Raw genomic sequence first — 12,362 nt, 5'->3', positions numbered from 1 at the left:
GTATTTTCAGTTCCTAGATTTATGGACTTTTAAGAGGGGACACTATACAGTGGTAAACATGGCCCTGTCTCAGCATTTGAGTTGCTGTCATCAAGTTCAATTAATGGATCAAATGCACTGAAAAGGCTGTTTTGTTGGGATCAATAGAGGACAATTGTTTTTTACATTTGCCCTGCCCTCTTCTAGGGCAGGGCACTAACAGTAATAGAACAGTAAGCATCTCAAGAAACCAGAGGACGAGGATGCTTATTAATCTCTGAAAGCCATGATGATAGCAGGTTTCTTCTTTCTGATCTTCTTCACAGGTAAGCTGATAATTCCATCTAGCTTCATAGAGATGATTTATGGTGCTTTTGAAATTTAAGTAACCAACACTTTAGTTTAACTTCATAAAAATAAGTAGTAAGTATGTAGTTCAGTATAAAGACTGTTTTCCTCTGAAACCAGCCATTTACCACAAAGGACAGAAATATCCTGTTGATAAATTACACATTTTTCCGGCTCCTACTAAAACCAGATTTTTAGAAAAGAATATTAATGGGTCAGGGCTTTTAAACACATTAATACAAAAAAAAAATGCATTCCTAGGAGGAAGACAAAACAAAAAGCAAGATATTTGATTAAAAATTCAAACATGTGAAAAGAAAGTAACAGGAAAAAGCACAGAGTAATGGCATGGAAACACACAGGGACTTACTGGATGCTACCAACTGAGAGGAAGAACAAGACTATTTACGCACAGAGTAATCAGTAAGTGAGCAGGAGGTAAACAATACAAAGCTGAAATCAACTTAGACAATGGCAGGGGAGGAAATATAACTCCATGTAAGACACCGGGGACAAAGAATTATGAAAATTTTAAAAAAGGATGTGAACAACCAAGACTAAATAAAGTTATCTTAACCATGCTGTTTAAAACAAGAGATAGTGTACACTTGGGAACAAAGCAGACATGGAGACAATTAAGGCAGGGCAGACATTCACGGAAGAAAGTGTGAAAAGTCTTTGTTTTTGTCTTTGTTAATCTGTCTTTGTCTCTGTAATGCTGGGGTTTGTCGATCACTTTAAAAATGAAAGGTGTGGAGGAGGGGTTGTTTAATTGAGGTGCACCAGTGGTTCACCGAACCAACAGGCTGATGTCAACTCTGTTCCCTCTAAATGTGCTTTTTGTTCAACGATTTAGCTGTACAGACCAAAAGTGGAATCAGCTGTCAAAGTATATCTCTACAAGATGCGATCAGCACTATTATAAGCAATTTTAAGGTATGACTTAACCACCAGTTATATCAGGATTAAGTCTTTTCCTAGTTATACCCAACCAGTTTATAACATAATAGGTTACTACATGTAACTACACAACCACCTTAAAACTCTACAATTTCTTTGTCTCCAGCTTTGTCTTTTTCTCCTCATATACCAGCACTGATTTAGAGCTTTTGTGTAAATGACAACACAATCATTCAGGACAACACTGCAACAAGTATATAATCCTTCATTGGAGAGTATCACCATTAAATCAAGGTTGCCTTTTCATTCAGCTGCCTCTCAAATGCACATAAAACCTGTGCTTGCAATTTTGTATTGCTAGGAAGGATGTTTAGCACTGACTAACATAAACTGTACAAACTGCTTGCTTTAGTCAGGCACTACAGAGCGGCGTTTATAAAAAAAACCGTCTGTCAAAGAGTTTCTTTCCTAAATAACCCACCGTTATCTCATTCAGTTTTGCAATAATAGGTTGTATCCGGCCTTTAAGTCTGACGTCATCAGCCGTGTCTGGGCCCAAACTCCGTTGCAGGTCCCTAAGTCAAACAATCGCTGCAGAATCACTCAGAGTTTTAAAAAAAAAAAAAAAACAAAAACCTGTCTAAATTATTTCGTCTGTAATAAAATGATCAGTGTAGCTGCTCTACCATAAGTTTAACATCCAGGCATCAATGAAAACAAAATTTATGAAATTTAATGAAGACAGAAGTTAGCAGGGACTTAGCTTGCTAGTTTCCATCCAAATATAATATACCATGTTCAGACTGAGAGATTTCTGAAACAAATTAAGACGTACAGCTCTGCTATCACTTCACATAAATGAAGCCAGGAAAGTAAACAGCAGTGACGTTTTGTAGGGTTACTGAAGTTGGACTAGCTGGTATATAATGATGTGCTGTGTGACCGCTAGCGACACAGCTATGTTAGCATAACATAAACACAGTGAAGCTGGAGGATAAATGCTAACTTTTTTCCACTCAATAAAAGTTAACGTGAGGGTTTCCGATGGTTAGGGACAAGGTTTCATCACATCATCACTTAAAGACCGGATAGTTTTCTTTAGACTTTCTCTATGCACACACACACACACACACACACACACAGAGATATTTATATATGGAATGAAAGTCTGAATATACTGAATGGAAACCGATGTTACAGAGGCTCTGACACCATCTTGTGTTTATGTAATATTGCTTTGTGTTTGTGTAATAATGAAGCATGTGATGTCGCTACAAGAAGTAGCTCTGTGAATAAGTCAGCAGGGAAGCAGCATTCAACTTAGGTACTTTACAAGATCGACTGTGGCATACGTGGAATTAAATTTGAATTTCCTTCCCTTTTTCTAAACTTAACAATTTTGTTTTGTGCCAACAGCTAACCAGTAAAAATTAGCAGTAGAAAATTAGCAGTAGCTATAAACCTATGTGCGGTACATCAGTTTCATGTCTTGCACTTGAACTATGTTAAACTGCACTGTCCCTTTTAAATAAATAAATAAAATAAAAAGAAAAAAATAAGTCAATGTATAATGCAAATGGAAATTAAATGAATCATTAAGTGAAATACAAACTATAAAGGTCCAAAAAGAATAACTGTGTAAAGCTATATCTTCCTTGGCCTGTTCAACAGCCAGGTCTGGCTAGAGTGAAGAGAATCCATGGGGTCTGTATATTGCAGCCAATATTTCCACTGCCTTTAGCACTGCTGAAGGTCAGTTAAAAATTGTGTAAATTTGAATGAATTCAAGATATAAATTCATCACCAGTAACACAATAGTAAACCCTATTAGAAGTATGAGTTTGGTAAGTGGGGGCATCTAGAATTGTATAGAAATATATATATAATGTTATGGAGGGCCTGGCATCATCTTGTGTTTTATCTGTGTAATATTATATCATGTGATTTCGCTACAAGAAGTAGCACTGTGTATAATGAATTAAGAAATGTGATGAAGTGAAATATTCCATGAGTAGGGTTTACTTTTTCTTTTTTTTTTTTTACCTCACCCTATAAGTTAGATATTTTATAAACTCTAAAATTACAAATGTTACAACATTTAATGCAGTAGATGTGTATGTTTTTAATCACTATTTAACGAAACATCCAGATTTCATTAATAAAGGGGAAAAAACTGACATGTTCTTGTACTCTTTTCTGCCAGGTGGAAATGCTTCCACTGTAGAGCTACACGATGATCAACAGATGCCCAGTGACACCATTACTATGGGTACAGAAAGAGCACTTCCAAAGTAGTCAGGAATTATAAATATATGCATTTTAAATTAATTATCTAGCCAGTTAGCTTTTCTGTTTTACAAAATGTATTCATTACTTCTTTTGACTATTTAGATTATATTATTAGATTATATTTATTGTTTATATTGTTAATTTAGTACTTTCTATAGTAAGAAATGGTATATATGTCATAAAGACAGTACATGTATATGAGAAACCTGTTTGTCACACACATATATTTCAGATCATCAAGCAAATACAACATTAACATTACACAACAATAACCAGAGTAACTACAAAATGCAGTTTTTAAATGATGATTTCAGGGGGGGTGGGGGTGGGGTTTAAGTTATGGACAACCTACCATTGTTCCACCCTCAGCAGCAAGAATTGCAATCAAGCGTCAAACAATCACTGTAGGGGAATTTTGGTTCACTCTTCTTTGCTGAGTTGTTTTAATTCAACCACACTGGGGTCTGATTTAAGTCTGGATTTGCAGTATGCAACTTCAAAGTCTTCATTTTATTATTTGAGCCATTCAGAGAAGTACTTGTGTGTTTTGGATCAAATACTTCACAGTCCAAGTCTGGTGGCTAGAAATTCTCATTTTGGGTAGAAAAGAGAATTTATGGTTCTATTGATGATGACAAATAAAGCAGCAAAGCAACCCCAGACTGTCACACTACCACCACCATGTTTCACTGTTTGTAAGATATTGTTGGAAGAGGACCAGGTTTGTTTGGAGAACCTTTTTTCCCCTTGATACATTTCTTATTTATTCAGGTTACTGATCAGAAACAAGTAAGTGTGACAAATATGCAAAAAACTAAGAAATAAGACGGGAAATAAAGACTTTTTCATGAGATTGTACATACATACAGTTGTTATATACACTCATCATATGCAACAGTATCTATTTATTTATTCCAGGTGGAAATGCCTCTGGTTTATTGCCACAAGATGTTGATCAGCAGATATCCAACGGGACCTTTAACAGAGGTACAGGTCTATTTTTAAATACATGTGCAATAATTTGCTTTCTCTGCCAATTTATTTTTGATTCATTAAGCAGACTATCTAAAAATAATCTTCAGATTCAGTCAAAGATTTACTTACATTTTCCATATTTTGTTGTAGATGACTATCAACATTGAAGGATAATGTGCAGAGCAGTAATGATTAAACTGATTACTAAAGCCAAGCTATTTCTTCCCCCCCAAGGACCTTGAGAAGCTGATTCATGCATTCATTACTTCGAGACTAGACTACTATACCTCCCTTTATTTTATTTTGGCCCCCCACACTCTTTTCTTAACTGTTTGCAATTAGAATAGATAGAATAGAATGCCTTTATTGTCACTATACACTTGTACAATGAGAGACAGAGCATCTCCTACTCAGTGCAAACATGCTCGGGGGGTCTGCAGCACTATATATATATGGACAGTATTAACAGAGAAAAAATATATGAAATGTACAAATATACAAGCCAGTTTTAAAAAGCAATATGTAATAAACAGTGTTATGTATATACAGTTGGGTTACATAGAGGATATGAACAACCAGGTGCCAGAATGCATGATCATATTACTCCAGTTTTAGCTAACTTACACTGGCTTCCTGTGAAATTTCGTATTGATTTTAAAATTCTTTTACTCACTTATAAAATTTTAAACAGTATGGCACCTAGCTATTTAACAGGACTTCTCCATTTGTGTAACCCAAAAAAAGCACTAAGGTCCTCTAATCAGATGCTCTCAATGAAACCCAGGTCTAGTCTGAAAGCCAGAGGCGATCGAGCCTTTGCTATCGCTGCACCTAGACTATGGAATAATCTCCCTATTGCCATTCGTACTTCTGATACTATTCAGTCTTTTAAATCTCGCTTAAAGACTCATCTATTTACTTTGGCCTTGACTCAAGTTAGTTGATTATCATTTGGAAGGCTTCTATGTTTGTCTTGTGTTGCTGTTGTCTCACTGTTGGTACTTGCTCTTAATTTGTGAAGCACTTTGATCGACATTGTTGTTGTTTTTAAATGTGCTATATAAATACATTTTGATTTGATTCAGTTTAAATTGTATGGATATCATCATCAAAGTGTCTTGATGTTTCAGAAAAAGAAGAGAACAATAATGGAAACTGTGGTTATAACGATGTTGTAAAGTTTCTAAACCTGAAGAAAGACAATGATAAGTACACTCTGACAAGGCCTGTGAAAAACTACAATACTGTTACAGAGGTATTACATCTAATGAAAGTTTTTGGCATCCTAGATATGGTAAGTAGTTCAAGCTGTGTGTGTGTGTGTGTGTGTGTGTGTGTGTGTGTGTATTCTTTTCTATTTTTGCTCATGAAGCATCATTCCCTTCTGCTAAAAGAGAAAACATTAATTCTTTACTCTAGTTATTTGCTATTATTAATGCTCTATACTTATAGTTATTATTATTAGTTAATACTGTTGTGGGTTGTCTTCAAGTTTTGGCCATCTGCTTGCACTCTGAAGTTTAATGATGAGAGATATACATTGCTATGTTTTTAGAGCCCTACAAATTTTGAATTTGTATTTTATAATAAGGAAAGGTATTGTGTTTTACACAAGGATGGGTATCGTTTAGGTTTTATCCGATACCAGTGCCAAACCGGTACTTTTGAAACAGTGCCGGTGCTTAAACGGTGCTCAAACCGGTGCTTAAAGAATGGAGAACACAAACTTTGTCCAAAAACCTCTCATGTTTAGCTGTTTTGTGTAAAAAGATAACAATGTTAGCCTTTTCTGCAGCTATAGGGCATATATTGTATCACTCTTGGCTGGAAGCAGTGCTTAAACAATGGAAAAACCACAAACTTTGTCCAAAAACCTCTCATGTTTAGCTGTTTTCCACTTTTTCTTTGGTCATTTTAGCCTTTTTGGCCAGGGTGAAGGAAGTATCTGCCATCAAACAAGAAAACAGCCGCATGTAACTACGACGGTGTTTGCTAGTTCATCTTACATGTATTAATTTAATAACGTGGTTAGCCTACTCAACGTAAATTACACACGAACAACATTAAGCTACTCGCCCAAAGAAGAACAGCTACTGCTGCCATCATCATTCGTCATCATTTCTGCTACACTGGCAGGGCTGGGGCCAGGACTCTACTCTTCGGGTTCTTGGGGGATGTTGCTAACTCCGGGTCCGATAACAGGCACCACACCTGCAGTAGATGTGCTCAGTGTGAGGTCTCGCAGCAAGCTATCAAATATGGTGCATTTCTCGGCTTTTAAAAAAACACTATGCGTCGCTGGTTCGTTGTCAGATTCGAGGTGTTACCTCCTTTGCACAGTATCACCTTAAAGCACTTGTTGCAGGCTGCTGAGTTTGCATCTTTTGCTGTGAAGTACAGCCAGACTTTGACTGCTTCGCCTTGGGCATTTTTAATCTGTAGCTCTGCTCTAAAAGAACATACGTACCTGGGCCCGCCTACTATCCTTGCAAAGGTAAAATGACTGGCTAGAATCCAAAGTGTATGACATCTAGGTAAAAAAAAAGCACCGAAATAAAGCACCGAAATGTGTGCTGCTTTTCGGTCTGGTTACTACCGTTTATGTCAGAACCGATACCGGTACCCATCCCTAGTTTTACAGCACTTTTGTTAGCTACAGTTTGCTAATTGCATCGCTAGCAAGATATAAGATCCACTGTAAATAAAGAATTGTTATTTCCATCTGGAATAAAAATTATTTGGGTCTGTTTTTGGGACCTCTTCACCATTTCTGTGACCATATATGGAATACTCAGGCACCTAGTCTAATCTAGCGTCACCCTTGATTTCTTTGCTCACAGAAAGAAACCGAACAGATCTTCATTTCTTATATTTGGGTATTTTTGGTAAGTTTTTCATTAGAAATACACAATTTCAAGCTATTGTTGAAATATGGATTTCATCTATTTTTCTTGCTTGCATCCCTCCCTTCTCTTTTACAAAACCTTGTGTAGAGATGGAAAAATGAGCACATTTCTTGGAACCCAAAGGAATTCTGTGGACTTGAATCCATAACAATTCCTACTGAACTGTTATGGATGCCAGATTTAATTATCGAAGAAATGTAAGTTTAATATTAATATGCTTAATATTTATATTCTATCCATACACTCTTAGATGTAGAATAGGAGAATAGAATAAAATAATCCTTTAATTGTGCCACAAGGGAAAATTTGGTTGTATCAGCAGCAAAAAAAACACACATATACAAAAAGAACGGGACATAGGACAGAAAACACAATTTTTACATATTTACATCATGAACAATAGTTACCAGAGCAGAGTCCAGTACAGTTGTTAAAATTAGCGTACAGATAGTGTGCAAACAGAGCAGGATACTGAAAGATGTTTAAATAGTTACGAATATTTAGAATAATTAGAAAAGTGCAGATTGTGTATTGTACCTGTGCATTAAAAAGTAGACATGTAACTTACAATAAGTTAGTGTATATATAGGCTGAGAAAAAGTAATGTGCAGTTATAACAGGAGAAGTTGTTGCAGCACTGATGTAAACATCTATGTCTGTTGGGAGCAGTTGTGATTGTACAGTCTGACAGCTGCAGGGAGGAAGGACCTCCGGAAACGCTCCTTCATGCATCTGGGATGCAGCATTCTGTCACTGAAGGAGCTCTGCAGTTCAGCAACATTTACATGCATGGGGTGGGAGACTCTGTCCATCAGAGATGTTATTTTGGCCAGACTCCTTCTGTCTCCCACCACCTGCAGTGAGTCCAGGGTGCATCCCAGAACAGAGCTGGCCTTCCTAATGAGTTTATCAACACAATTGTCCATAAAATTCTGAGCTCCATTGTGGGGGACAGCAGTCCACAATAGATAAACAAAAACAAGAAACACAAGAACTACAAAGAAACAACTATTAAAGAGAAAAAATGACTCGGTCACTTGGTCGGAATGTATTCACATTCACAGACCCACCAACAGTTATGGTGATGATGTAACATTGTTATTTCATGGAAAAAATATGAAAACTGTGCCTACACTTTATGTTAAAAAAGAGGGGGGGGACTGTTAGAAAAAAAATTATTTATAAAATGTGCTGCTTGCTTTTGCTTTAATGTCATTTCTCATGGTCTATGATAGATGCTATGGAATTGCACTATACCTCGTGTAATAATTTGTTTTTCATTTTCATTCAGGACAGAGAAGGATAAAGCTACTACAAATCCTTTTCTGACGATTTATTCAAATGGCAATGTCTCATTTAGGAATGATCATGTGGTAGTAAGCACCTGTAAGATGAATGTGTACAAATTCCCCTTTGACAGTCAGAGCTGCAACCTCTCCTTCAAGTCAATGACACACACTCGTGAGTTCATAACAGATTTTGTTTTTCTTGGTCTCAGGAATAGACGTCATCAGATACCACAGCATATTTTTCTTCCTTACTGATCTGATTACTCCATTTTCCCACTTCAGCTCGAGAAATAAATTTGAAAACACTGGAAAATGATAAAGTGATAACAAGGTGGTCCAAAGACTTGATAGAAACACAGGATGAATGGGAGTTCCTCGACATTACAGTCAACAACCAAACCAGTGATTTGGACCGTTTTCAATCTATGCTTGTTTACACTGTAAGTATTTTGAAAACATTTATCCACTTTAGCCACACAGCATCAAGCCAAATCATATTTCTAGGTTAATTCATTTGTCATGAAAACAAAGGTAATCCATTGTGTAGCTTTTTTCCCCCGGCAGCTTTCAATTTCTAGGTTTCTTCACCACATTTATGATTACTGACACCTACTTCGGTTGCCGCGTTCTTAAGCTCCAACAAAGTAATCTTTGCCCTGTTGATAAAAAAAAAATGCACTGGATACTGAATGTACCAAATGTTTATTTATTGCTGATTATTACTTTAATGATTATGGGAAGAAGTATATTGTCAGAAAAGTTATTGTGTTCTAATAGTATACTGCAGCAATTCTACAAAACCAACTAGATCAGTATCTAATAAAATGATTATTATATGATTTTTTTAATCCACAAATATTTTAATGTTATTGAACCTCTCCCAGATGGAGAGCAAACAGCTGGCAAATAATCTCATCCTCACAGAGGGTGTGATCAAAGAAGGTATTGTGCCAAAATGTGATTGTCTGCCAAAAAATTAGTACAGGAATGTTGTTTGTAGCTCAAGAATCAATATAATTCATCAGAGATACATTTAATATTTGTTTCACATATTATAGGCCAACAAGTCATTAAATACAGGCAATCACGTTTTGACAGATGATCGCTTTTGGGCGCAACGATAGCCTGGTTAAGCTTTCAAAATAAACTCAAGATGTTGGGTTAGTTGTTAAATATGCCCAAGGCTAATAATAATAATAATAATGCATTGGATTTATATAGCGCTTTTCAAGGCACCAAAAGCGCTTTACAATGACATTATTCATTCACGCTCACATTCATACACTGGTGGAGGCAAGCTACGGTTGTAGCCACAGCTGCCCTGGGGCAGGCTGACAGAAGCGAGGCTGCCATATCGCGCCATCGGCCCCTCTGGCCAACACCAGTAGGCGGTAGGGTAAAGTGTCTTGCCTAAGGACACAACGACCAGGACAGAGAGGCCGGGGATCGAACCGGCGACCTTCCGGTTACAGGTGCCCTTCCCAACCCCCTGAGCCACGGTCGCCTCTAACAAGTGGTCCCACAAGAAGACCAACCATATCGGAAATCATTTGATAAAGCTCAAGCAGAGAGTTCAACCAACAAGGAGCATTGTAACAAACAGTGGGAGTAAATTAGAGTGAATGGCCTGCAGGGTACAATCCATTTGACTAATCTGCTGTGAAGTTAGCTTAAGTTGCTGGACCAAAGCACCGAGAACTTGGTCATACTCACCTAACATGGCCCCATGACGGATATATGGACTGTTGCCAAGTCTGCTGGGCCTGGAGATTGGCCAGATTGTTCTATCATGGTTACTGGTGAAATAGACTAAGAGTTGTGTTTATTTACAGAAGGGCACATTGGGGCATAGGCAAGAGATACCAAGGGGCACCAAATGGGTGCTGGCAACCAAGGAAAGTCTGTAAGAGAAGGAAATAAAGTGTTCTGGTGCCAACGTGGCTGCAGGAGTTGGTTACATCCATTCAAGATATTTGCAATTCCTCTAGATGCTCCGCAATGCATTTCAGCAGTGTCACATAAAGCAAGTCTCGCTTCATGTGGCTTAAATTACAATCCGGTCTATTTTTTATGGAAGCTGAAGAAGGGCAGGAAGCCAGTCATAGGGCATTGAGAATTTTCAAAATAAAGGTGCTATACCCATGTAAACTATACTATACTTTCTCTGGCTTTCTGAAACATTCTCCGTGTAATTTGAAGTTGTGATGAGTGTTAGAGTGAATTGTTAAATGTTTGTCATTTTTATGCTTACCATCCATTTCTACATTGTTTAACTGTGAGGCTGAAGTGTTTTATCACAGGCAACATCCTTGTGGAGGTCTGTTTGATGTTTGGTAGAACTTCCTGCCCTTTGTATGGTTTCACTGTGTTACCTATGGTAAACCATACATTGGGTGTGGGGGAGACTACCTCCTTTATGACCAAGGATGTTCCTCCTGCTTTTACCCTTTGATCAGCAGGAGGACACACACACACACACACACACACACACACACACACACACACACACACACACACACACACACACACATTCTTACTTACATGCAGAAGTTCACACATATACATACAATGTCTTAGAAACTATGTGGGCGTTACTTTTTGTGTGAACTGTCTCTCAATAAAAGGCAGCGAGAGGAGGCCATCGTTGGGGTCATTCGTGATGAGCTAAGATACCAACGAGGCCTCCCTTGCGCAAGTAATCGATCGAACGCTGTTGCCTTGTTTTTCTTTCATGGGAATAAGTCCTGGATACAGCGGGGTCTGAGTTTAGACCCAACATCTCAGTGTAATTTGAAGTTGTGATGAGGACAGAACAAAAGTCAGTGTCATAAGCATGAAAGTGATTTTTCTCACTCAGCGTTCTCTGCATTTGCATCTTTTCTCTGTGCACACTTGTTTTTCCTTATTTACCTTTTGTGCCTGCCTTAATAGTTAATGCAAAGTAGAAGGATGATTAACCACTTGACACATGATTTCACAGATTACCATGAAGAGGAGATCTGTCCTCTACATTGCCAATTTCATTCTGCCGATCCTCTTCTTCTTGATTCTGGACTTGGTCTCCTTCCTGATCTCAGATAGTGGGGGTGAGAAGCTCAGTTTCAAGGTGACTGTCCTGCTTGCTGTCACCGTGATGCAACTTATTCTCAATGACATTCTGCCCAGCTCTTCAGACAAGGTTCCACTTATAGGTAAAGAAGTAGAGTTTATTCGATGGAACACATTAGTTAATCACATTAACACAACCTACTCTCCTCAGCTCTCTACTGCATTGGGGTTTTTACTCTGATGATGCTCAGCCTCTTGGAAAGCATTTTAGTGATGCATCTGATTGATAAAGACTCTGCTACACAAAACAACAAGACAGATGGTGACCAAAGCCTAAGTGAGTAGCAGAGAAAAACCTTACTTAAAACTTAAAATGCTGTTTTTACAGGTGAGCTTAATCATAACAGTTATTCTACTTTTGTATCTAAAAGCTATCATGTATGCAAGTTTACATTTCTCGTTATGGTTTCAATTATGTTGTTTTTTGTGTTTAATATGTCATTCCAGGGATGGAGAAATGTTGTCACTGTGCACCTGTATATGATGCATCGCCTGATGAAACAGAATCTGTGACCAAAGAGGTGAAAATTAACACGTTTTTAAGAAAAAAAAAACGTATAAAAAGTTG

General features: G+C 37.5%; 1 protein-coding gene across 1 annotated transcript; it reads left to right on the top strand.

The window, feature by feature from the left end:
* The first annotated feature begins 268 nt into the window (after positions 1 to 268).
* LOC134633465 (5-hydroxytryptamine receptor 3A-like) lies at positions 269 to 12,079 on the top strand. Its single transcript, XM_063482304.1, has 8 exons — positions 269 to 305; positions 5,628 to 5,789; positions 7,336 to 7,376; positions 7,485 to 7,594; positions 8,689 to 8,858; positions 8,969 to 9,126; positions 11,667 to 11,877; positions 11,946 to 12,079. The coding sequence occupies exons 1-8, from the start codon at positions 269 to 271 to the stop codon at positions 12,077 to 12,079; spliced, it is 1,023 nt and encodes a 340-aa protein (XP_063338374.1).
* The last annotated feature ends 283 nt before the right edge of the window (positions 12,080 to 12,362 follow it).

Source organism: Pelmatolapia mariae, linkage group LG8, assembly GCF_036321145.2.
Source record: "Pelmatolapia mariae isolate MD_Pm_ZW linkage group LG8, Pm_UMD_F_2, whole genome shotgun sequence".
Classification (NCBI taxonomy): domain Eukaryota; kingdom Metazoa; phylum Chordata; class Actinopteri; order Cichliformes; family Cichlidae; genus Pelmatolapia; species Pelmatolapia mariae.
Note: the sequence above shows the minus strand (reverse complement) of the source record. Positions and strands in the feature narration are given on the sequence as shown.

Coding starts and splice junctions, on each gene's coding strand:
- LOC134633465 (XM_063482304.1), top strand. CDS start 269: ATGATAGCAGGTTTCTTCTTTCTGATCTTCTTCACAG. Junction 7,595..8,688: donor GATTTAATTATCGAAGAAAT/GTAAGTTTAATA, acceptor ATTTTCATTCAG/GACAGAGAAGGATAAAGCTA. Junction 9,127..11,666: donor AATCTATGCTTGTTTACACT/GTAAGTATTTTG, acceptor ATGATTTCACAG/ATTACCATGAAGAGGAGATC.